This window comes from Musa acuminata, chromosome BXJ2-4 (assembly GCF_036884655.1).
Source record: "Musa acuminata AAA Group cultivar baxijiao chromosome BXJ2-4, Cavendish_Baxijiao_AAA, whole genome shotgun sequence".
NCBI lineage: Eukaryota > Viridiplantae > Streptophyta > Magnoliopsida > Zingiberales > Musaceae > Musa > Musa acuminata.
In genome coordinates, this window is record NC_088341.1 from 45601362 (window position 1) to 45628371 (window position 27010).

At 39.7% G+C, this 27010-nt stretch overlaps 4 protein-coding genes across 6 annotated transcripts; 1 reads left to right on the plus strand and 3 right to left on the minus strand.

Moving 5' to 3' along the window:
• Positions 1–295: 295 nt before the first annotated feature.
• Positions 296–2796, minus strand: LOC103982354 (dehydrodolichyl diphosphate synthase CPT3). 2 transcript variants are annotated; one of them, XM_065106753.1, is made up of 2 exons: positions 2666–2796; positions 296–1430 (listed from the first exon to the last, which is right to left on the minus strand). In XM_065106753.1, exons 1-2 carry the CDS (start codon positions 2723–2725, stop codon positions 561–563), a joined length of 930 nt encoding a protein of 309 aa, XP_064962825.1. In that variant the 5' UTR covers positions 2726–2796; the 3' UTR covers positions 296–560. The 2 variants fall into 2 exon arrangements, with proteins under 2 accessions (XP_064962825.1, XP_009397541.2); XM_009399266.3 differs by lacking the exon at positions 2666–2796 and adding an exon at positions 1755–1996.
• A 349-nt stretch (positions 2797–3145) lies between these two features.
• LOC135611231 (ubiquitin-conjugating enzyme E2 4-like) lies at positions 3146–7382 on the minus strand. Its single transcript, XM_065106755.1, has 6 exons — positions 7155–7382; positions 6978–7057; positions 6292–6406; positions 6091–6143; positions 5834–5962; positions 3146–3610 (listed from the first exon to the last, which is right to left on the minus strand). Exons 1-6 carry the CDS (start codon positions 7196–7198, stop codon positions 3480–3482), a joined length of 552 nt encoding a protein of 183 aa, XP_064962827.1. The 5' UTR covers positions 7199–7382; the 3' UTR covers positions 3146–3479.
• Positions 7383–12807: 5425 nt separating this feature from the next.
• Positions 12808–18583, minus strand: LOC135611232 (E3 ubiquitin-protein ligase APD2-like). Of its 2 annotated transcripts, none has more exons than XM_065106757.1 (10): positions 18333–18583; positions 18152–18258; positions 17960–18085; positions 17775–17871; positions 16548–16622; positions 16387–16469; positions 14930–15076; positions 13784–13847; positions 13360–13699; positions 12808–13244 (listed from the first exon to the last, which is right to left on the minus strand). In XM_065106757.1, the coding sequence occupies exons 1-10, from the start codon at positions 18550–18552 to the stop codon at positions 13169–13171; spliced, it is 1335 nt and encodes a 444-aa protein (XP_064962829.1). In that variant the 5' UTR covers positions 18553–18583; the 3' UTR covers positions 12808–13168. The 2 variants fall into 2 exon arrangements, with proteins under 2 accessions (XP_064962829.1, XP_064962828.1); XM_065106756.1 differs by having other exon boundaries at positions 13784–13856.
• A 4130-nt stretch (positions 18584–22713) lies between these two features.
• On the plus strand, positions 22714–25236 carry LOC135611234 (probable inorganic phosphate transporter 1-8). The gene is made up of 2 exons (XM_065106759.1): positions 22714–22848; positions 23346–25236. The coding sequence occupies exon 2, from the start codon at positions 23394–23396 to the stop codon at positions 25002–25004; it is 1611 nt and encodes a 536-aa protein (XP_064962831.1). The 5' UTR covers positions 22714–22848; positions 23346–23393; the 3' UTR covers positions 25005–25236.
• Positions 25237–27010: the final 1774 nt, after the last annotated feature.

The following is a 27010-nucleotide window of genomic DNA, read 5'->3' on the forward strand; positions in this document are numbered from 1 at the left end:
ATCCCCCTATAATTAGCTTCATCTCAATCTCTGCATTGTTACTCCATGAAAATAACATTTGTTTTTTTTTTTATTCTTATTGAATCCCAAATTTTGATGATAAAATTAATTGATGAATTTATAAATTTATTAATTAATTTTATCTATGTATTCATATACATATATATATATATATATATATATATACATACAAATATGTATATATGTGTATACATATATATATATATATATATATATATATATATATATATATATATAGGCAAGAAGAAAAGCTCGACTGTGACAGCCTTGGATATGTTCCAACCAAAATGCCTCTGTTCACAAGAATAATAATCTTCAGTACATCCTTCCTTTTCAATCTCACATTGGAGATGGAGGGACGCCACCATTGATCCATCACTTCAATGCGACAACAAAGCAACCAAACTAAATGATACTTGGAAGGCAAGGCTCAAGAGCAGTGCTCCCACATGATGATGATAAACAAGCTCAAAACCACAGTGTACAATAACATCCAGAATAGCATGACAAGCCTCAAAAGCAAAGCATCATAAGCAGGTTTAGTTTTCCTTCTTAGCCAGTCTTCTCCTTGCTTCCAAGTAAGGATAGATCTTCTGGTACTCCAAGATAGCCCAGACTAGGTTCCTAAGAGAAAATTCAGGCCACAGCGGGTTTGGATTTTGCAAGTGGCTCAACGAAGTCTGCCAAAGAAGAAAATTACTCAGCCGAGCCTCCCCTGATGTCCTAATAACAATGTCAGGGTCTGGGCAATCAGCAGTGTCTAAGTTCTCCTCTAAATCAGCCACAGTAACGTAACCGTTGTTGTCCTCGCACACCGATTCACCGTCACAATTCACATACCCTTGTGTTCTGAAGCTCTTCCTCGCACACGATTTTTTGATGGCTCGCATGATCTCATTGGTGGAAGTATAGGCGACGCAGATCGAGAGAACTGGCCCAGTGTTATCGGCAGTGTGTGTCATTACCTTCTCAGCTGCCAACCTTACCGGCTCACTCAACAGGTCCAGGCTTCCCCAGAAGTTGATCCTAAAACCATATTTTTGCACAATGCTATCCTCCTCTAACAACTCATCAATCTTTTCCTTCATCAGATCCATAAGCGACTGGACCTCCTCTGGTTTTCGCTTGAAGTTGTCAATACTGAAAGCATACACGGTCACATACTTCACGCCCATTTCATAACAGTATTGACAAATAGAGGTAAGAGTCGTGAATCCAACACCATGACCGGTGCCTTCTTTCACATTCCTTCGCTTGGCGTATCTCCGGTTCCCGTCCATGATGAATGCGATATGGTTGGGCATAGGACCAAGGGCGAGCACAAGAAAGAGGCACCTACGCAAGAAACGCCATACGCTTGCAAAGATGTTGGGTTCAGGTTTTCGACCATGCTTTTCCATTTCCAAATCCTAACATCCAGTAAAAAAGGAATTATTAGAACTGAACAAATTTCAGGTACCTAAAAAGACAGACAGTCAAATTGTACCCACCAAACCAAAAAGACAAGGAATTAGCAGACTTATTACGATCAAGGCAAGTATCACAAATCTAACTATCTAACGAAGGAACTTCGTCTCGATATGGATTTGGCAGTTGTGCACATATGGAAAGAAATAGAAGACTGTGGTCGCTTCATCGCCAAGGAAAAGATCATCAGACGGCCATAAATGGCTCCGATTTAAGATTCATGGTATGAGCGACCGAGAAAGATGATTTGGGAAATTAGATCAAACCTTGGTCAGCGGATGTCAGCGAGGAGGGAAGACCTCCACGCCGGTCCTCTCCCACCTAGCTCCTGGAGCTTCGGAGCCGCCGTCCGAGGTGCCAGCGACGAAGCCGGACCCGGTCGCGAGGTCGAAGAGAAGAAAGACGCGTGGACGCGGTGAGAAGTTGCCCGCCCCCGGAAGCGGGGGGAAGCGATGAGGATGGCGGCGGTGGGGTAGGGTTGACACACGGAGAGACAAAATGGAGCGGCATATAGAAGGGGAACGGCTCCGGTCCAAATTAGGGCCTCCCTGTTTGGGCCTACAAGATTTATAATGGGCCAGCCCATTTAGAGCGAATCCATTTCTCCCTTTACACGCACTAAATAGTTTTATGGGGGAATAACAACAGATAAAGTAAGTACTCGAGAATTCCGTCTTACTCTGACCCAAACCTAAGAAACGACCTACAAATCCTCATTCAAATACCCTCTCAGTGCTATCTAATGCATTCCTTAAAAATACGAGTTAGTCTGTAATAGTAACAGCTGGAACTCCATTTTATTATTATTAGAGAGAGAGAGAGAGAGAGCCTAAATGTTATTGGGTGAAACACTTATATAAGCTACATATGATGTAAGTCTATTATAGGGTGAAGTATAAACAAGAGCTTCAAAGTGATTGCTAACTAGAAGTCATCTTCCCTTCCTTTTATAGGTGTTAATCAAAGTAAGCTATCATCAGCAGGGAACTTGGTTGTGAAGTTGGATCATTTCATGCAGCCACAAAAGACAAGAGACAAAGCAAACCCAGTCAAAATATACAGAGATTAGCTGTAAGAGCAGAAGAAGAAGTAAGTAGAATTGCTTACTGGGAAAAGGAACGAGAGGAAGGGAAGAGAAGCATGTAGAAACAAAAGGCCATGAATGAAGAGGGCATACCTTTTCAACTTTGATGACCAAATTCCGGTGAGGAACGGACACACGAGGTAAGGTATACATATAGCTGGGGATGGGGGGGAAGACGGGTAGAGGATGATGACCTTTCAGAGAGAAAAGAGAGGCTAGAAAAAACATCAAGAGGAAAAAATAAAAAATGTAAAGATAAAAAATAAAAGCCTATTCCACCACAGACACGCACGCACACACACACACACACGGAACAGGAGCACCACAAACCAAGTTAAAGAGAGAACGGTGATGCAGACGCATACTTCAAACTGCTGATGGAATATATCAGTTGTTGAAGTCACCAAAATCGATACCAGAAACACAACTGTTGGTAGGAAATATATATCCATTTTGTTGAATTACACAATCTTATTTAGGATGACATACTTTAAAAAGTAGAGAGGATTCATGCGAAGGGGATGAATTAAGTTTCAACAAAAGCTCAGAGCTTAAGAATGTCATACCAAAATATAATCAAACTCTTTAAGATGGTTCTCATTTAGGGCTGAACAGGGCAAAAGTCAATTGGGGACAGCTAACGATCCGAAGAGAAATTAGAAAACAACAACAACAACAACAACTTGAGATGACTTTAAAAAGGGGATGGCATGGCAGAGCATGAGTGATCTTGAAATCCAAGTCTTGGATCTACATGGAGTGCTCCACTCCAGCACCTGGTCCCACTAAGTCCATTCATGCAATGAACCATAAATAAATTCATGATTTGAGTATGCTTATTTACAATGGCACCAAGAAATGAAAGAGTTTGATTTTCCAGCGGGTATCTGAAACAAGATAATGCATGTCAAGGGTCAGGTTTTCCCACCACTTGCTCATCACTAGAATCATATTCATCTTCACTCAGCTCTTCCTCGCTTGATTCATCTTCAGGAGAAGCGCCTATGTCTTCAGGCTTTGCATATTTTTTACAGTATTCTGGATAATGAGGGAAAAACAGGAGCAATTAGAAACTGGAATACAAAAGATTGAAAAATCTTTAAAAACAACATAGAATAGCTAGTCTTTTCAACAGCATAATTCAGTTTACATAGAAATTAAAAAAAAAAAAAAACTGTAAAGGTATTTTGGTTCCGAATGAGATAAATAATGAGTCGAGACTAACATTAGATCCTCTATCACACTTCAGCAGCCAACATATATGCTGTCTCAATTTTGTTTACTGCAGGTCCAGGAATTAGCCACTACTCTTATACAACTGATTTATTAGCAGAAATAAATCATGTCAAAAATAAATTAGTTTCAGAAATACAGATATGTCCAATGGTTCGCAAATTCTGGCAAGATAAACTACTTTAGAATCTTTCGTCAACCCATTAAATATGCTAAATAACATGAAAATGAAAGCCAAATGTATTCACTACTTTCCTTTTGCACTATATCATGCTATACTTCCACATGATACAGTCCACTAATCCCTTAGCTGCATCGATGCTGCATGTAGTAACTAGATTCATGCTGCAAGAAAGCAGGAAAGTGGCGAATATAATAAAGTAATACTTAGGTTCTTTCCTATGAGAATGCTGAAAACCTGATGCAAATAAACGGGTTTAATTACTACACTGGTTAACGCTGATCCGATTCACAATTGATTGCTCCTAACTTAGACTGATTCATAAAGATAATGGAGAATAAACAAATTCTGATGATGAAATATTTCCAAATCATGAAGCTATTGTGGTCTGGTTGGGTAATATCTGTATTTCTTTTCTTTAGGTGCACTAGGTGTAAGATTATTAGGTAAGGCACATGGCATTAATACCACACACTGTATCCCTCAGTATTCTTTATCAACTTCAACAAATAAGAAAAAAGTTCTCAAAATTTCTACACCAACTTATATTAGAATGATTTACTTTTATTTTTTACAAAACCAAAAAAACACTGTCAAGACAAAACTAACATCTAAGCAACAGCGAAAGGAATAACTCAGCATCTACAACCAATGCCTGACCCAAGTAAATTTAAAATATTTGGAACAGAATTTGTAATATCAGAAGATCAAAACAGTTAAAATTGCTTTAGAAGATATGTTTTATTTGCTAAGTAGCATTTATTAGGAAAACAGAAATGATACTACTAATACAAACTTCACAGGAAGAAATTAATCTCATTGATTATTTGATTCATCAGATAAAGAATCAAATCTTTTTTAGCATACATACAATCGAAACAACCAACTTAGAAAAGGTGGAAATTTTTAATTGGTTAATTATTTTGGTTGCTTATTCTCCAAACCATCATTCCAACTTAACTTTTAACAACTCCACATCTGGTGGAAAGTCACAAGTAAAATTCTACTCCTTTTTCCTTATTGGTGAAGTAAAGCCAACAGTCAATTACTTTTCAACTATCTCTTGCCACCTTCACATATAATTAGATTAGCTTATATTGAAAATCACTTAATGCAACACTCTCCCCACGACATCTAATTTTCAGGTATGCCATCATCATTCTGGGTGTTACCAAGCTAGAACCTCACAGCCGGAAGACAAATAGTTGATGCAAAGATTTCAAATTATAATCCATCATCCTTGTAGTTCTGGCAACGCGATTTACTAGTTTACAAAAGAGGACCATTAATTTTACAATTCAGACACAAACACAGGACAGAAAATGCAAAGAATGAGCTTGTTTTATTTATACTTGTCACTATATAATTAGTTCTTTTGGATCTGGACCCTCACTCTCAGTTTATCCTTTTAACCTCATAGGCTCATACGCTACCTCATTTTGATACATTCTAACATATTCACTACAAACAGATACATCTGGACCCTCACTCTCAGTTTACCCTTCTAACCTCATATGCTACCTCATTTTGATACATTCCAACATATTCACTAGAAACAGATACGCAAGAGCAAGCTTCCAACAGACGCAGTTCAGTGCAATAAATAAACACCAAACTGATGGGAGAAAACCACCTAATTGGGCAACTTTTATCTCTCTATCAAAATGAAGTCCCTAGATTCATGTGCACAAAATGTTTGTATAGGACTCTGTTAGGAGACTGTTGCAGACTGCTATCATCTTACAGATGATGGAACGAACCTAAAAAGTGCATAGATGAGAGATAAAACAAGCATGAAATATGTAGAATCTATAAACATATACATTAAGATAAAAAAAATCCATCACCTTTCACTTTTTGTTCATAAGCAGGTCGATCACGCATCATTAGTGCTGCAGCCTCCCCATTCAATGGATCTGAAGGATTTGGATATAAAAGAAGTTGTGGAAGGAAAACTTCGAATACATTGACAAGATCTGACAGAAAAATAGCAGATCATTAACTTCCAACAAACAGAATTGGCTAATTGTCAGCTATCACACATTGCATTATATGCCAATTATCAATTAAACGGATGAAAATGATAAGGGGTAAGTTATATTACCAAACATGGGACTCCAAGTTTGGTTGATGACATCCAAACAAACTGAACCAGACCTGCAAATTTGGCAGGCTAAATATGTGAAATCTTAATATTCAGAGTTTGTCTAAATCATTGTCAGTGGGTAACAAAAAGTTAGAGGAAGTGGAAGAATATATTTTACTGGAAAAATGAAACAAGATAAAATTGCACTCAAACACTCACATTTCATCTACATTAGGATGATATATCTTATTAACAAAGCCAATTGATGGAGATTTGTAAGGATAAGCATCTGGCAGTTCCACCCTCACCCTCCACACTCCTCCTTGATAAAGACCTGTAATGTCAACAATTAAACAAGAAACCCTCTTACTTTACCACCAGCGAGTCCAACAAAAGTAAACGAAATGATCAAGTATCGAGAGGCAAAAAAATAGTTCCACTAAAATATCAAATATAAAACACTAGCGATCAAATATAAAGGGCTGCATAGCCAATCTAATCATTTTCAATGACTAATCCAAAAATCACAATCGCACACATTAATGCTAAAATTTTAACCTCTAAATCTCATTGCAACAGCGAAAAAGGAACCAAAGTTGAGCAAGCAGTTGAGGTGATATGACCTACAGAAACTAGTAAATCAAATATCAAACATGTCAAAACCAAAATACAAGCTCTCTTTCTGATTAACAAGGAAATGTTAAAAGGGAAAGAAAAAGAGATGAAAGCCTCAACAAAACAAATAGTATCAACTCGCTGCTACTCTCCAACATCTAAAACCGACAAGACACTAATCAAGAAAGGGAACCAAAACAAGCAATACAGAGTGCCGACTCCTAATAAAAAAATCAGATCGTCAAGCAAAAAAGGAACCCGAGGCAGGAACAAATAGCGGATGGGATTACTCTCGCTCGGGCCATGGAAATCCACAAAGAATTCTTGTATCCCATCGTTAACCGTCTCCACCTTGTAGTCACTCATCATCCTGCCCACCACAGGAAACAAGAACATGATCAGGGCAAACGAAACGAAACAATATCATCGGATCAAGGTCGGGTTCTTTTTTTTCTGAGGAGATCTACAGTTTCATCAGGTCCATCTCGCGGCGCTTGCTCGGGGACGACATCTTGATCCCGCTCCGAAGGGATCGAGAGGAATCAAGAAATGAGATCGGAGCTGCGGGGGGTATAAAAATCGTCCTGTCTCGGTCTGCTTTCTCCGATGACGAGAGGAAAGGGGTTAGAGGACAGGGCGAAAGAAATAAGAAAAAAAAAGGAGTGCTGTATTTGTAATTTGCTGGGATTCCTCTCTCAAAACCCACCGGCTTTTGGAATTATATTTCTTAGGTTCCCATCGCTTTCTTCACCGCCCTCTTCCTCATTTATTTTTATTCTTGGAATGATTGCACATCTCCCACCACAAAACCATTGATTTACACATTCATCCCTCTAAATTGAATTCTATAAATTGGGTGTTTTATATTTAACCATTTATTTTTACTTACCTTTTTATAATTCCTTTTTACACATATGTATACCCTTATAGTACTTGTATTTGTATATGTATTATTTCAAAATTTATATACGCACTAATATCCTCATTAAAGCAACATATATGGATGTTGATCCGAAACCAAAAATAAAATATTAGTCCGACACCAATATTATAGGGTTGGCAGTATATTTGACGGTATACCAACATGTATCACCAAAAAAAAAAATGAAGAATTGTATATTAGATTGTACCAAAACATATGAAGTGTTATAAATTCGATACAAAAAAAACCTTATATTAGTCATTCAACAATGTAAAACTTATATATATCTAGGCTTAGAAGGTTGTTTATAGGCCTAATTAGGGGTGAAAAGAGATTATCTTTTTTTAGAAAGAGAGAAGGTAGAATATATTTATAAATTTAAAAGGGTGGAAATTGTAATATATATATTGTTGAGGGAATATATTAATATATACATATACATGTCAATAAGGAAAATTATGTGATTTTACTAATTGTCATGTTTATGTAAATAATGGGTTTGTTACTATTTTCTTTTTTTACCTGTTGGCTGTGTGAAAATGAGGTAGACTTTTGGAGCTTGGGATGCCAAATTTAATGCTCGACTCCTTAGGCTATAACAGTTTAACGTGACATTTTAACCACTATAATCTTTGCATATAGATGGAAACCTAATGCCCAACTGTTTAACAATGTAAAATGTGAGAATAGTCAGGATAGACAATCGTATCTTACAAGCAAAAAGATTTTAGCAATTATGATTTGGAGGAAAAAAAATTATGTCTTAACCGATTAATTATACAACAAAATGGTAGCAAATTTTGCAATTTGATTGTAATTATGAACGTTGAATGAAGCGTTCGTTCTTTTATGCGTTCTGTCGAACGACCACCAAATTTTGCCAAATTGAATTATGCAGTTGTTTATTGGTTTCCTTTTACTTCATGTGAAAAAGAGGGTAATAATAATAATAATAATAATAATTCATCACTTACGATGCACCAGAGCCGTTGGATCCGCAGACATCTCTTCCATCCGCCATTCGAGGTATGTGCTTTTGCAAGCGAGACATCTAAATGCTTTACCTCTCTTCATGAGGTGGGTGTTCTTTGAGCACTTAAATCTTTTATCTGTGGCAGGAGAACAATCTCATGAATCACACCTGCTAAGCAAATCGAGAATAAAAAAGAACAGCATAACTCATTGATTGAATGTACCAGATCACAAGGTAGGTTTTGTTCTTCTAAAGGAGGATTGAATTGGATGGGTCGACATCCCCATTCAAACCTAAATTGCTGGCTTGGAAGAGAAAATTCAGATGCTTGAATTTGTAGGCAAAAGAGCATGAGAAACATTCAACTTCATCAACAGCTACTGTAACTGATAAGAGAATTTGGCATCCTGTCCACTCTATTATGTATCAACATTTCCCACGAATACCATGAGAGATTTCATTGCAATAGGGTATTCAGTGAACAATAATTATGTGGAACACAGCTGATGTTGTTGAACCATGTATCATCCAAGTCAAGCTTCACTTAAATCATTGGGGGGCATTTATATTCTGATTGGACAACAAAGATTCAATATGATGCTGTACTGAATTTGCTGTAGGTGAAGCCATCAATTCCAATAGATACTATCCAAAGTCAAACATCCAATTGATCCAAATGGATCCAAACTATTTATATTAAGTGTAATAGCTATCAACAGTCATCACGATCGGTGGACGAGAAGAATTTTCTCATATGATTGGCCAAGTCAGTTCTTGATAGTGTGTCCTTGAAAGCTTTTTCTTCTTCCCCTGTCCAGGAAAGTGCAACTTAAGCAGGATCCAGCTCACATTTCAAGTGGAGCTATTTCTCTGGGATGTAATACAATTAAAGGAGCCTGGTCATTCACGCTGACGGATATCCTGCCTCTCTCTTCCAACATGAACACAGTACAATAAAGGACTGCTTTCTTAATGTTCAGGAGGCCGAGGCTATCTACTCAGCCATTTTAATATACCAGAATCAGTAGAAAATACTGTAGGCTGGCCAGTCAAAATTGACAATGCTTCTCGAAAACATGCACCCACAGGGATCTGGACTCGTATCCTAGAAAGCCACACAGCAGGTTGAAGTGTTTGATTCCTTTTTTATTGCTTTGGCCTGCCTGGTGGAACCAGTAGTAGTCTCGTATATGGGAAGTCTGTATCTTCTGTACTTCCTGCAGTACCTGGTATGATTATGCTGTGTGTTTTCCATTGTACCTCAATAAAGAAATTTATCATAAAGCAGAATAAATTATTGGCCACATATGCACCTAAGAACGCAAATAAAGTCCAACTTATGTGACTTATTAAGCATGAAGTTCAAACATTATAATCTACATTATAGAATGCAGTAAAATAAGTTCCACTGGGACCTCCTTCAGGCCAAAAGAAAGAAGGTAGGACACAATTATAGACCAGCTTATAGTTGAAAGTTACCACTCAAGGCATTGTTTCACCAATCATAAATTATATCACCAATATCATAGAGTCGATCACAATTGGAAATGCTTTCTATTACTAGATGTAATCTGCTTGTTCTTTTAAAACTTGAGGATTCTGGACATAATGATATCCTAGTGGCAAATGACAGATGACGACTTCACTATTTCTTATCGAATTGCTAATATTATTAGACAGCTCTAGAGGATAGAGAGATCAAGTGATGCACATAATTTGTGCTCCATCCAAAATATCCAGTATATTTAGAAAAGGGTATCAAAGCCACCGCCACATAAACAGATATATCATATCCTCAAGCCTATTTGATAAGTACCTGATTAATGGTGTTGTCATATACTTGAAGTAATACTAATTCAAAATACGTGATGCTAAAAAATAAGATGCATTTCTCAAATTTATGTTTACCACCTAGATAGGCAATCTAATATAAGAGAAAACACAAAAGCACTGGAAAATTGCAAGTTCTCTGTTGTGCAAACAAAATGGAGAGATATTGATTCTTATTGAAAAGTAAGTAGGAATTGACCTCTTGAAGCTCTCGCTTGTCTGGTACTCAAAACCTTGTCTTAGCAAAAGAAGATACATAGAGCATGGTCCTTGAAAGGATGAATGAGAAGGATAGTCACTCTTTCTTGCTAGGTGCTATGTCATTATAAACAGTTGCTTTCTAGTGGTTCTAATACAACATACAAAGGAGACACCCATAGCATCTATCACATAATGTGTGTTGAGGACCAAATAGAGATTGAAAGTGTTGGCCACTTTCTACATGCTTATCAAAACCTAATTACAGGGAGTATTCATGTATTGAATGACAATTTTTATCAGTATCTACCAATTTGGAGCAGTGAATCAAGTAAGAATGTAAGGCAGAAACAGGAAAACGGTTTAATTTTTTAGAACCAAACCTCACAAGTCATTAGGCATGCTTTAAATGAAAACTAAAAAGCAGAATGGGATTTACTTGTTTGTTAAAATGATTCTGCAATGCATCTTCTGAGTCCATATCTAAGTTCCTCAGATTTGAGGTCAACATGACTTTGTAATTGTTTAATCCGTTTCCAACTTCTTGGTTGTTAGCACTTCAATTTATATAAACCATATGACGCTCTTACAGAACTTGCACGAAAAAAGAAAGAAAAGGTACCTGTAAATGTGACAGGTTAGCGCTTATTCTTGGAGTTCTTCTGAAGAGCATTTCCTGTCCAGACAAAAGTAAGTGCATGTGAATAGAGCTCCCCAATTGAATAAGCCTCACCTCTTCTGGTACGTTAATGCTTTTGCAACGGAAGGATTTCTAGGATCCTTGCCAATTCTCTCACCCAACTCATGATCTATCCCCTTATGATGGCGAAGCCCTCAATTAACGATGCATTTTCCCAAGATCATGACATCGTCATCATCTCTCCCAAGAAATGGTTGTAACTGAAGGCGGTGGAGGCTCACAATCTTCGTCGCGATTTGGAGATCTGCACTGGTTTCTTGCCCAATTATTTTCCAGCTTCAATGACGACTCCAAACCCTACTGCCTCAGCCACCGACCGCTATGCGTGCTTGGTCTTTCTATCACCACTTCGCGGCAGCCTTTTGCTTGCACTACAGAGAAGGGCTTGAACGAATCGACGAACAGGACATCGGCGAGTATGGTCGGATCGCTCCTCTCTTATGGATCTCGGTTGCAGAATGCCAACGGGCTCTAACCGAAGAGACCGCCAAGGCTCTCGCCGTGGCCATGTCGGAGGCATCTCAAGAGCCAGCACTTGGGGGCTTGCGAAGGATGTCAACGACGGAAACGATGGGGGCAGCCGCAGAGGCAGAACATCGAAAAATCTTAAGATGTGGGTCATGAATCAAGAAAAGGGGGCACATGGAATTGTTCGAGGAGCGAGATGTAGTAAGTCGATAAGAAAGGGGCTATTTCGGAAAAGTACTCGTTTAAACCGTCTCCAACGACTTTTCCCGCCATGAGAAGCTATGCTCCTATTTGAGTATCACTTCTTATGTACCTATACGGACTCACCCACTCTTGTCGACCGCGTGATGACAGGCTGAGATATACGGGTCCCGCTAGTGCGAGGCTTCAGCCATTGCTTCAGTTGGCTGCTTGTTGATTGGTGCGACGCAGCTGATGAGATTTATACTTGAACGTCTCGGCTTGGTCAATGTGTGGTAGGAAACCGATCCCGGTTCGATTTTACGGTCGGTGATTTGGTTAAAGGTGGACGGGATTTTAACAAAGATAAGTGTTACAGAATACGAAAATATTCTTTTTCTAAAACAAAACTGGACGTTTGGCTTATTGTTGGGATCTAAATCTGTATCAGAGATAGAAATCCAATTTAATTGATGTTTGGTTCATGTAGATGAATTAAAATCAAGATCCAAGTCAATACTAAATGATGTAGCAATAGATAACACAATTTAATTGATTTTATAATATTTTTATTCATCAGTAAAATATATGAGCATGCATGCTATTCCTGTGTGTAGTGAGGATAACCTTTCCCACCAATATAGTTTTTCTGTGAATGGAGCTTTAACTATATAAAAAAATATGATAATGTAGAATTATCAAATATTTTTACCGGTCTCAATGATGATAAAATATTCATGTAACTAATCCTAAGTAATTGAGACTTAGGACTTTGAAAAATTAGGGAATAGGAGCAATGATATAACTTTGAAAAAACTAATCATCTACCATAAACATAAATAGCAGCAGTGGAGCAGACAAAAATTCCAACTTAGAGCTCTTGAAAACAAAGTACACAGTGAAAAGGCATTGATTATAGTTATACATCATATTATATTAGGCCTGTCAAACTATAATCACCATGTGTTTAACTTTATCCTGATCACTATGAGGATCTGAACAACATTTTAGTCTTTAGAGTTTAAACTTCATGTAACGTCTAGCCTTTTCCACCAAGTAGGATTGAGATGCAATCTTATTAAGAAGCAGCACAATGAGGTTTCCAACTTATGTGCTTAGGATGATCTCAAGCCAACCACTACAATAACAGGGCATGCAAATTATATTACCGCGTGGAATTGCGAGTGGGGCATATTATCACCCATTCACCTCAAACTGCAAAAATTTTCCTCACTTTCTTCATCTTCCTCCGGCAGATGGGACATATGCCAGCCTCATCCAATATCCTGCATGATCAAGATATACTTGATCAGTCCCTGGTAGTTCATTTCTGAATTTGATGGAAATTATTAACTTCAAGGCAACGGCATAACCATTTCAATGAATTTGTAATAACATTACCTTGTCCCACATGTAAAGCACATGGCACAGTGTCCACAAGGAAGAAAGAAACAATCCCTCGGAGCATCACAACAGATGGCGCAGAGCTCTTGGGAGTTGTTGATTTCCCCATCTTTAAGCAACTCTGGTCCCGTTGCAGGCTGCTCTTCAATATCTTCCTCATCATGGGAAACAGATTCATAGGATGATCCTAAGCTCTGACTGTCATCATCCTTGTTAGCAAGCAGAGGACGCCTCTCGGTTGTCACCTCTGCTGTTTGATGAGTAGTATTTTCTTGAGTGTCACACTGTAGACTGCTAAATATTTGGAACGCCATGAAAATCATTAGAGTCATCAGACCTACACCAGCCAAAAAAAAAAATCACTGAAGAATAACTACAGAATAATAGAAAGTTAGATAGGCAAGTAGGTAGATACAGTTACCTGATCCTGCAAAATAAGTAATCCACCGGGGCCCATATGACAGCTTAACATACCATTCACTAATCTGCATAGTCTAATGAGATGATGCATTAGTACCTCTGAACAAGAAGTTTCATGTGGCATTTCCAGTGATGAAACAACATGTTCGAACTTAAGAACCAACTCATAAGATCACTTAAGATCTACTAAACAAATCTAGTACATCAAGGGATCATGGTACTTATAATTTTTCCCCTTGGCAGGAAAGTAATTCATCATTTGAAACTGCATGCACTGATCAGGGGTCATAGATTCCAGGTTGCAATTAAAGGGCATAGGTGACCGTTAACCACCCCTTCAAGTTTATAAACAATGAAAAAAAGAGAGGGAGAGAGACACAGCAACAAGTACTACTTTTATCCAAAAACACTTTCAGTTGGCATCCTGAACAAAATCAGCAGCCATATCTTGCACGAGATTAGCTATGATTAGTTAAGCACAACTTAGACTAAGAGCTAAATGAGTTTGTGAAAAATTCAAAAAATAAAGAACAAGAACTGTGAAACAATTTGGTATTCTGTGAAGAAAGCTCTAATGTAATGCCAGGGAAATACCATGAGCTGATCCTCCAAACAACTGTTGTTAGAACTAATATGTAGGATGTGGAGCCATTTCATCTAATAAATAAATATATTGTTTCTTAATTAGCTTTTCCAATAAGATAGGGAAAATCATGAGTTATATGCCATCAAGAAATAACAAATGAAAAATCTTTAATTCAGTTCGTAAGGTTGACACTTTTAAAATTATATATGGATGTAGCTATGACTTGCAATTGCTTAGTCAAAATATACAAAACATCAGATTTCCTCGTCAGTCTATTGAACAATAAATTTAAAGCCACAGAAAAGTTGGATGATAATGAGACTGGTAAGAGCTACATGCTATCTTATGTTTTTAAATTATTTTAATTCTAATGTTCATGAGCAAATCCTCTGTACGAACATCATAATCAATCAGTTAATGTTAGATGCATGACTTGGGCACTTGAAGCACTTCAGGTCTGTATTCATTTGAATTTCCTTCAATATGCAAATGGAAAATGACTATTCTTGGAAGGAAGCATCTATATGCATAAGAAAAAAAGTCAAATGATGAGGCTTTTACTGGGTCTGGGGCTGGAGTTGTTAGAATTGCAACATTGGCCCTTTGTAAGGACAACTTCAAAGCACAGAACCTATGATGTAGTGAACATTTGTAATATGCCCCAGTTGTATTGTACAAGACTGCCTGGATTCTGAAGGTTAGTTGAACCTGTTTCAAGAAACCAATGTTTGAGGAAAAATAATTCAAGATATACACTGAGATTAATATAGATGGAAAAAGCAGAAAACTAAAGTGAACTCATCAGGAAGTTTAACACTATTGCTAATGTGCATCATATTCAATTTTATGTTTCAAATAACTATCAAAACAGATGCAATTCAAGTACAACAAAGAATTAGGGATTAAGTACTGATAGATCAAGAATAGCTGTGAAACATAGATGCAGTTAAGTTAGCTTGACCTATCTTAAAGTTGTGATGCTAATACCACACACACCAGCTGCCTTGGTTCCTGGTAAATATATTTTCTTTGTCACAATGTCTTTTGTTAACATTGAAAGAGAAAAAAACTTAAAATTTCTCCTCTCCACTTAAATATAGCTTAACACAAATTTATTGGTTTAATTTCATTGACTTGATCAAATATTTTAGCCATTTCCTAGCTGTTTCACCTATTTCTTTTATTTAACAATTATTTTAATTTTAGGATAGTTTAACCATTTCCTTTTTTATGACTGTTTTTGTTTTATGTCCCTAAAACAGTTATGAAATAAAAGGTCTATATGTTGAAGCCCAATGACTTGGATTTTGTTGCAATTTTTTTATCATGCTATATTGATTTTGTTGCTCAGAGCTGAAAAACTTCATTAAGTCTCTCCATGAATGAGAGAGAGAGAGATAGAGAGAGAGAGAATTTTCATTGAACTGCCTGATTTCATAAAGCATACAATCCTGGAGTGCAAAATCACCTAATATGCGATTTGCGGTTGGATGGACCCGATAAAAATTTTAATCTTTGGAACTCATGGGGGTGTTAACAGTTAAGATTGAGAAAAAATGTGGTATAAGTAGTCAGAATTAAAATAAGTTGAACATAAAGATTGAAAGACCATGATACCTACAGAATTATCTGCCTAGAAATTTGAAGGAACTTAATCCTCATAATTTCAAGAACACTGCAGAAATGCAGTAATTGTCTAGGGTCAAACTGATGCTAGAGTGATATCCCTCTCCACTTGCAAGATTTTCCTGCTTCTCAAGTGAATGCACAGAATTTACCCATGCTCAAACTGCTCAAAAGCACCAATGCAGGAAAAACAATTTGCTCATTCAAGCCCTCAAGTACAAGCTGACAAAAATTGCAGTAAGAAACAAGGACACTAGTAGAATCCACAAATCTATGATAAAATATTTCACTAGAGTAAAGCATGATACTCTCCAGACTAAACTGTGATAATTCATAATCCATTGAGTGCTATTATGAAAAGTAAAATAAAAGTTAGCAAATGCAATATGTACCTGGATTTCTATGTTGTTCAAATTACCCACAGCAATATAATAATCAGAAGGCTTGTCAATAGTCTGCTGAATTTTTCCATTACCTGTATTTGAATTGTCAAATTCAATCAACTTTCTAACTCCATCAGAAAGTTCTTAATGTCATTGCTTAAGAGCCTTACCATGTATGAGTGACCATGACAGTGTTATATTAGGATGTGATGGTCGCTCAATCCATTGAACAAGGTCGTCCTTGCCTAAAACAAAAGTATTGGCCATTAGATCAGGGTGCTTGATCAGAATTTGCTTCAACGTGAAGAACAGTAAATATAACTGCAATAATATATCTATTTTCTACTGAGACAGTAATTAGAAGGTGAATATAATTGAAAAATGGTATCCATGTGACTCTCCAATCTGCCTAAAACAAGGTAGATCCATTTATAAGCCATATAGATTTATAAAATGTGAATGATCATTAAGTTACATTTATCAATTACACTCTAGAAATGATTGTAGATGATTGTGTTACACAGACCGACTCAAATTTCAGCTGTTTCCCTTTGTTATGACTAAATATAAGATCATATTACCAGGACAATAACAATCTAATATGGTGCCTAACAACAATATCTTTTCCTAAATGAAAGAATAGCTGGGATATTAAGGCTTGTTCTCGTTGTTTACTAGAAAATGATGCATAAAACAACAATGCTATTTTATAATTACCTGATTGTGATTCAATGTTACTAACATCATGAGGGGACAAATGCCCGATCTTTGTACATGAAGGACATCTTTAGATGTTAACAAGTGTCATCAAACATGCAATTATTCATGGCCAAAAGCAAGAGGATGAGGATGTTTCAGAACTTTTCTTTTCTTGTGAAGGTACCAAAGGAATAAAAAGAGTGAAAAAAGAAGTTCATGCAACTAAATTTTCTATCAGCTCCTACAAGGGTTCAAAAAGATATTCTTAAACCCTAGTCACCTGAAGCTTGGGATCTTCCTATGAAATCTACAAAAATGAGGTGGTTGCATTCCTCCTGCAGCTTCAGGGGTTGGTATCCTAGTGCTGTGGTTCATGGCACTTCATAGTTACTAAAGAATAGATGACACTATTTACCAAGAGACGAAAAACTTTTCTCTGGGAGTGATTTGTGGTCATGAACTCATGATATTAAAGATATCATATTAAATTGTTGACCTTCCAGCCCGTTTGCTTCTGGATAACTAATAATAGCTCCTTATCATCCATTTTCCACTTTGGAGAACATTAATCCACATGTTTGAATTCAGTAGGTGTCATGGCCTTTTATACTAAATCCTAACAAAAATCTGAGCCACACAATTGTAAGCTTCGCTGGTTAAACTTGTGTTATTGAGATAAAAGACAAGATGCTAATCACCTTGCGCGATGACGAGGATCAATGGGTATGTGCCATGTGATTTCACGCTGTAAGTAATCTCGACTTGAGCACCCTCGTTGAGATAGTATATCCATTCCTGCATCATGTAACCCACACTCTCCTGTTATTGAAACAAGCATGCGGAAAGCAATTATAAGCCTAAAGAAACATCCATCGAGTCTTGCCTGGTGGAAGTTGGATGGCATGGACACGTTTCGGTTCTCCGACCACGTCGTCAATACGTCGAGCGGCGGAGGCTCAAGAAACCCATACAGCGTCGGGACGAGCCTCAACCCCTCTTCCGCTTTAACCTGCAAAAAGCATGATGTAAACCATCGAAGCGGGGCATCGAGGCGAAGGATCTGGTGCCTGCCGACCTGTATATCCTGCACGAACCATGAATTGGCCCGCAGAATCCGGGAGGAATTCGGGCCCAAGACGAGGTTGGAGGAGCCATAGAAACCGAGGATCAACGTCATGGAGGCTGCCGGCTCAGAACATCAGTACCATCGTCGTAGAGGATCATGATTTAGGCAACAATCGCAAAGATGGGCGTACCGAAGAACCAGAATGTGAGGAGGATGACCAGGCAGGACCACGCGTCGTCTCTCGCCTGCCGTGAAGTGGCATTGGTGATCGAGATGCCGATGCGATAGGAGATGCTTGGACGCCGAGGAGGAGGCGGAGGCGGCGATGGTTGCGAGGAGGAAGAGGGAGAAAGAGGGGGAAGAGAGGGGGAAGAAGAAGCGGGGAGCAAGAGGAGCGTCGGGGCGTCCATGTGGAGAGAAGTGGCTCAGTGAAAGCAGATTGAGCGGCCATGGAGGAGGGAACCAGAAAGAAGGGGCGGAAGAACGGCCAGTCAAAGCGGCCAACGCCCCGTCTCCTCCTTTCAACGGACCGAGAACGTTAGTTATAGTTTCTCCGGGTCGGGTTATCTAAGGGTGGCTCCGGACCCGAATCCTACAGTATCGGGTGGGCATTTCTCAAACCCGTTTCTTGACCTCATACGTATTCATACACTCAAGTCATATATAGTCCAAATCAAATAGAGTCTATAAAGCATAAATATTACATGTAACATCACTCATCTTACATCATTAGTCTTGTTCTTACATGCTTGTGGATCATAGGAGAGACAAACTTATAAAAAAACTAAGAAGAAAGAATTAGAGTTTTTTAGAAGAAAGAAAAAGACCTCTACTTTTTTCTTCCTTCTTTTATTTATTTTATATTTTTTTTATTTTGTTTCTCTCTCTTTAAATTTCTTCTTCTATTATTTTTTATAGTTAGTTCTTTAAATTTCTTAGTGGTTAGTATGTCATTGTATGATTGATATGTATCATGTTCGAATTTATATCAGTTAGTTCTATCTCAATGGCTAGTGTATGATATGTATCATGTTCAAATTTATATGAAAGCGTTTCGTATATCTTTTAATGTAATAAAAATAAATAAAAATCGATATAATTTTTTCACGGGATAGATCTTCGTAAATGAGTATAGATGTAAATTTTAGTCACTATATTGAAGAATCTTTTTATTTTTAGTATGAATTCTCTCAATTCACATAAGTAAAACTAGTAAGGTTAGAAGAACTTGTGAAAAAAAATAATTTTTTCTTCGGATTAGGTGACCATAGCATAAACTTATTTAATTTTCACAAGTAAAACTAGAAATAGTTTTTCAGATCCAAACAAAAGGCTTTTATGGGAAAAAAAGGAAAAAAAAAATTGACACATTTCAAAGTTATTGACTGCTCAATTCAGTTGTCATTAGCAGCAGAACCTTTTTTTTTTTTTTGGCATCAGCTATGAGACTGAACAGATAAGTCCAATGATCCTCATAAAAAAGTACAAAACTAAATAAAATAGAACATGACCTTCAAACTTCCAGATTGGAAGTAGAACACTTCAATGTGGCAAATCCATGACCATCAAATAAGCATTATAGCCCTCAGAATTCTTGACTCAGAATGCTCTGAAACCACTCCTCATATCCACAGGGAAGCTTCCTCAACATTGCTTTACGCTTCAAAACTCCAGAATGTGTTAGAAAATTCGGTGGGACCTCAGATGTGATGGGTGGCAAAAGAGCAGGAACTATAGTTTGGAACACATCAAGGGGAATGTAGGGTTTGCTGCATAACAATTTTGTGTGTGTTCAAAGAACCAGCTGTTTGAGATACTGATATGATAAGAGTTCTGTTCTATGATTGACATACTGATGGTAATCTTATCAGAACAGTGGCAGCTCCGCTTGCATGCTAAGTCCTGTCAATCTATTTTAGAAGTGAAAATATAGATTCTCTGATGAACTTACATTTCTTTTGGACAGATGGTTTTAGATATCAATGTTGATATATAGACCAAGAATTATCATCATATGCCTAACTTGTGCAATATGCTCATGAATTTAAATGAGATCTTGTCAGCATTGCTCATGAACAACTGATGCAAAAGGTTCACATACAAACTCTAAGAACAAGTGCAATGAATTAGACACTGTGTGGGTATCATCTGATTCTGTTTCTTCATCATCAGAAGCAGTGGACTCACATGGAACACTCAGTAACATTTCTACATCTTCCCTGTTTGCAAAGTAAGCCCATCTCCAACACTTGCTCTGCATGTTTCATTCATTCACGCAGCACATTTCCCAGCCAGAATCCAAGCCTTCCTAAGTATTACTCTTGCTCTACAAAGAGAGAGAGAGAGAGAGAGAGAGAGAGAGAGAGTACAGAATCTCATGCTCTTTGAATGAAGCTTTGTTGACAGTCCATGTAAAAGTGCAGTGCATATAACCCTTCAAGCACAATTCAGGTTAATTCTATACTGTGCCAAATTAGTACACCACTTCATATCTGAAAACCAAACAAATATCCTTCATGATCATGTTCTAATCTGCTAGTCCAAGGATATCCCAAGCATCTTCCCTTGGGATGAAGGAGAACAAGATGGGTGACTTTTGCTTACTTCCACGGATTTGTAGTTCCTCAAACATTAGTTTAAGATGGAGTTCTCTCCGTGCATGCATGGAGGCATAAGTCTGTGACTTTGACTAACGGAACTCCTTGAGTTTTGTCCCTGTGCTTCAAGGAACAGTGACACTATCCACTGCACCAACAGTTTCTTGTGAAGGCTCCGAGCCATACTGTGCTTGTCTACCCACCCATGCGTGATCCAGAAAGCAGAAAGCAATGTCAGCTTTGAGACTTGAGAAAGGAGAAGTTGGCTTCTCATGGCTCTTTAAAGGTAACCCTCTTGTAGTTTCCTGCGAGGAGTTCTGTCCGAGCTTGACTTGTGCTATGTGTTGAAGTTATTTAGCCACAACGTTGGACCACCTTCTTTAGCTTCATTTTGGAGAGATTGGTCAAAAATGTGGAGCTTGACTTTTTTTTCGTGTACCTTCGTTTGAAGGTTATCTATCAGCACACAGCTCTCTTGTTCTTCCTTCCCAACTTGCTTGAACATTTTCTCACTTGTCTCTCATGTTTTGCTTGTGCAGGTTTAGTTCACTTGGTGAAGGAAGTAAGCTTCAAAGATACAGAGTGTGGCTTAAGCATGTTTTTGTGGAAATTTTGGCTGCTGATGTCAAAAGTTGTGGATTTTGTCTCCCAACACAGCTTTGTCAAAGATATTGAGATCGTTTTGACTCTTGACTAATCATCTCACCATGTTTCTGTTCATGAAGGCACTGATGAAAAATCAAAACATTCTTCCGATTTGTCGTTTCGATTGCAAATGATCTCACAGCCTACACTATGATGCCAAAATGATGCAAGCAATCTTTAAGCTTAAAGTTGTATAAACATATCGACAGTGTTTCGTCAATCATTTGAGATGGAGCACGAAACGAATAACAAATCTGTTCACGGAGGCAGAGATGAAAAGTCAACCACGCTTCCTCCTTTGATAAATTATTGTAAGAGATTGATATGATATATAGAATGGTTTTTTTTGTCTCTGCATGATTGATATGAGATAGAATGATTGACTTGCATTTCTCTGCATTCTTTCTTTCTGTATATCTCTTCCATGTACACATAAGGAATCAAAGTTTTAGATTAATTATTGCAAAGAAAATGATATGAGATACTAATAAATGACTTGCATTTCTTTGCATTATTAATCAAAGTAATATACTTAAACATCTTCAATCAGCTATGATCCAAGTTGGTGTCAATAACTCCATGGGATATTCTTCTATTGTTCCTGTGGACTTTGATACAGATATGATTTGTAAGATCACACAGGCTTCAGGCACACAAGAATATATTATCATTACTAGTTGTATTCACTGACTGCCGACTGCCGTGTAAACAAATGCATTGGTCGTATCTGAGAAAACTGGAAGGATACAGACAACTTAACCAAAGTGTTCTTTATGAGAAGAGTTGATTATAGAGTATATCTTCTATTTATATAAACTTGTATTGTCATTGTTTAATCTTCCATAGATGAACATACACATAATAAATACTATGCTTAATCTCGCTGGTCCATTACACTAAACTATTGGTGTGGCTGCACAGAGAAAGCGAGAGGGAAGAGAAGCTATAGCAACAAATAATCGTGTCTCCATTTTTGATGTTTCAAGAGAGGAGAAGGTCAAGAAACGCGTCAATTGGGCAATGGCAATCACTACTTCCGCCACTATGGAAGGTGCGTAGTCAAAGATAGACGGCCGTCCAATATCCAATCCTCGATATGACTAAAATACCCCTCCCGACTTCCAAACGTGTAAGTGTACAGGTCAACTTCGAACACGCAAAATGACTAAAATACCCCCCATCCTGAGGAAGCACGTAAGCAACGTGGGAACAGAGATGAGCTGTTTTCTTTTGTGGGTCCCTTCTCCTCGCAAGCACGGGGAAGCGTTGACCACCGCGTACGCAAGCGAATATACCCGGAGATGCCTTCGCCCCCGCGAGTCCCGACGCCAATTAATACCTCCCTCCTCCCACCTTCGACTTCCACTGCTCTCCCCTCTCCGGCTGTCTGCAACCTGACCTGGGCTTCATCTCCTCCTCCTCCTCCCCCTCCTCTTACGGAGAAGGTCGTTGAACGTCTCCCACGTACGTCCCTTGCTGACACTCTTGTGTCCAGATGTACTCCATGCAGAGAGTCTTTTCTGATGATTTTAGTCAAGTTAAATCGCATGGAGTTTTGATCACCATTTCATGATCTTAGTTTATGTCTGTTTTGTGGCTTTATGACCTCTCTCCCTCTCTTTTGTGTTTTTGAGTAGTCAACGATGGTGCCATGACGAGAATATTCCTATTCGTTGTTTCTGGATTCTACCTTTTGAGGAGGAATCCCTGACCCTTCGACCGCCCAACTTTGTGGTTCTCCTCTTCTACATGCTTTTTCCCTTCAAAGGGTGTTGTTACGGTGTCTGTGACGGGATGTTGGGAACTCTTTCTGCTTGTCTTTCTGGCTCGTGTCTGCTGTGTTGATTTGATTTCTGAAACAGAGAGGAATTTTCTGAAGGATTTCATTATGATTTCATTATGAATTCTACGCCATTTAGGAATCGTTTTGTACTGATGCGACGTGCTACCACTACTTGCAGTTGCATGTGTTGAGAAGGAAGTAGGAAGGAGGACGAAGCGCGGCAACAATGGCAGGAGATCAGCTCCAAGTCCTCAATGCTCTGGATGTCGCCAAGACGCAGTGGTACCACTTCACGGCCATAGTCATCGCCGGCATGGGCTTCTTCACCGACGCCTACGACCTCTTCTGCATCTCCCTCGTCACCAAGCTCCTCGGTCGCATCTACTACTTCGACCCCAGCTCGGCGTCGCCCGGGACGCTCCCGCCCAACGTGGCTGCCGCTGTGAATGGTGTCGCCTTCTGCGGCACCCTCACCGGCCAGCTCTTCTTTGGGTGGCTCGGTGATAAGCTCGGCCGCAAGAAGGTCTACGGCATGACCCTCATGCTCATGGTCATCTGCTCCGTCGCCTCCGGCCTCTCCTTCGGCCACACCGCCAAGGGCGTCGTGGCCACGCTCTGCTTCTTCCGCTTCTGGCTCGGCTTTGGCATCGGCGGCGACTACCCGCTTTCCGCCACCATCATGTCGGAGTACGCCAACAAGAAGACCCGCGGCGCGTTCATCGCCGCCGTCTTCGCCATGCAGGGCTTCGGCATCCTCGCCGGCGGGATCGTCGCCATCGTGGTCTCTGCCGCTTTTAAGAACCACTTTGATGCGCCGACCTACGCCGTTGACCCTGCCGGCTCCACCGTGCCGGAGGCCGACTACATCTGGCGCATCATCCTCATGCTCGGTGCGGCGCCGGCGGCCCTGACATACTACTGGCGGATGAAGATGCCCGAGACCGCGCGATACACCGCCCTGGTCGCCAAGAACGCGAAGCAGGCGGCCGCGGACATGTCGAAGGTCCTCCAGGTGGAGATCTTGGAGGAGCAGGAGAAGGTCGAGCAGCTGACCATGAAGGAGGCCAACAGCTTCGGCCTCTTCTCCAGGGAGTTCGCCCGCCGGCACGGCGTCCACCTCGTCGGCACCACCACCACCTGGTTCCTCCTCGACATCGCCTTCTACAGCCAGAATCTCTTCCAGAAGGACATCTTCAGCGCCATCGGGTGGATCCCCAAGGCGGCCACCATGAACGCCATCGAGGAGGTGTTCCGGATCGCCCGGGCGCAGACGCTCATCGCGCTCTGCGGCACCGTGCCGGGCTACTGGTTCACCGTCGCCTTCATCGACACCATGGGCCGGTTCGCCATCCAGCTCATGGGCTTCTTCTTCATGACCGTGTTCATGCTCGGCCTCGCCATCCCCTACCATCACTGGACCACCTCGGGCAACCACATCGGCTTCGTCGTCATGTACGGGTTCACCTTCTTCTTCGCCAACTTCGGGCCCAACAGCACCACCTTCATCGTGCCGGCGGAGATCTTCCCGGCGCGGCTGCGGTCCACATGCCACGGCATCTCGGCAGCCGCGGGCAAGGCCGGGGCCATCGTGGGCGCCTTCGGATTCCTGTACGCGGCGCAGAGCCGGGATCCGACGAAGCGGGACAAGGGGTACCCTGCCGGCATCGGCGTCCGCAACGCGCTCTTCGTGCTCGCGGCATCCAATCTTGTGGGCCTTATCTTTACCTTCCTGGTGCCCGAGTCGAAGGGCAAATCGCTGGAGGAAATGTCCGGCGAGAACGAAGAGGAGCAGGACACCTCCTCCCCTGCTCCTTACGGCAGGACAGTCCCTGTTTAGCGTTAACCTCCGTCCTCGGTCGACCTGCGCTTCGTTAAGCACACCCCAATCTGGTGATCCAATCTTGTGGTACTCTCATACATGTATGCAAACATATTCAGTGGCAAAAAGGTTCTATTGTTTGGAATTATGGACTTCAATGGTAACAATCGACGGAGGAAGAAGAAGAAGAAACATGTATTAATGGTATTGATTCAACCTTTAATGCTATAATCGAATCCATCACGATGAATCATGCAGTAAGATACTGCAATCTATATCCAATTAGCTCAGTAGCACATGGTTTGTGCATTATAGTATCAGCATCAGTACCGGAAGAGTTGACTGCTGGATAATCTCACTAGTATTCATACTTTGCGGATGTTGGTTGGGTAGAATTAATTTCATTTTCATGAATTCTTATAAACTATGAAAACCTATGATAAATAATTATGACTATGAAATTAATAATAGATTTAATACTAATATCTATTAGACGGTGTATCAAAACCTTAATCTTAAGTATTAAAATTTATCAGATAAGATCTCTAGTAATTAAATATGACACATCTCCTCAAAATAAATATTTTTATAATAAATTAGTTTATTCATTTCTTGGTGAATTATAGATTTTGAATAAGTTTCTTATTTTTAATCTTTTTTTTAATACAGATCTGACTTTTGAGATGGCTCATCAGTTGACTTTGTGAAAACAACACCTTTTTTGAATTGGGTTTTGACTTTTGCTCCATTTCTCATTAGGCTACTCCTATGTTTGATTTGATACGACGACAATGATCAATGATTAAATTATCATTATTAGGTAACGAATGATCCATTTTTGACTGTTTAAGATGAGAGTGATGTTTCAGTATTCTTCTTTTCTTCGTTAGTTATCCTCATGTAATCCATCACTTGTACTTTTCATAATTATGGCAGGAATACTGCTTCTTATTTTATTTCTGTGTGCTAAATGATAGAGAGATAAGCATAAGATAAAAGAAGACTACTTTGATGAGATCGGAGAAAAGACTCTTCTCATAAAGATCTTATCTTAAAGTCTTGTTGAAAAGAAGTTCCATTTATACATCTATGCTTACGATAGGGGTAAAAATAGATTTGACGTAACACCCCACGACGTCAGCCACCCCTGGATGACACACTGTCCCAGGGCGCAAGCATTTAAACCAACAGGATGTACACCCACACTCGTCGTACCCAGACGACCTCATCATCTGACCCCGCACGACCTGTCGAGGCAGGGGAAGGTGTCGACTGAAGCTCGCCTTTACCCTGCGGCAGCCCGGCCTTCCACGCAACGCCCACGACTACGACAGGCACCATCAGAGGTACGGCCCTGCTCCGACATGGTGGCACATCAGGTAACATCAAACTCACCTATAAATACCCCCGGGCTCCAAACGAAAAAAGGGGAAACACTTCTTCACTAGAAAACTCCTTCCACATCATCTAACTTGATCGTCGGAGGGGTCGGGCCGAGCTGCCGACCCGGCCTGTGTGCAGGTACTCGACCGAAGCCGTCCCCCACCCGGCGCCGCGGAACTTTCCAACCGGATCCCCCGCGATCAGTTACGACAAGAGCCAGAGAGGAGCTACGCTCGATCCCCGCCATTCGGACCCCTGAACCAACCGCGTCGACCCCGATATCACGACTACAAAAGTTACTTACCGTAACACTTACTACAAGTTATAGCTACATATCATGGAACTAACTACAACTTGTTATTGGTTCTGTGCCCATATTCTCTCTTTATTTCTGAGTGTTGTTGGCTTGTGGGATGATAAACTTCTTGAGGAGATTAAAGGTTTCCACAACAATAAATATTTTCTTCAAACAAAATTTAAGAATATATATATATATATATATATATATATATATATATCTTTTAAGCTTAATTAGTTTGATCTATTTATTGTGTGAGGGGGCAAATAACAGCAACCTCACCAGACTCTTAAGTGCAAATGAGAATCTTAAAGCTGCCCATTGGTGATGTCTTTAACCAGAT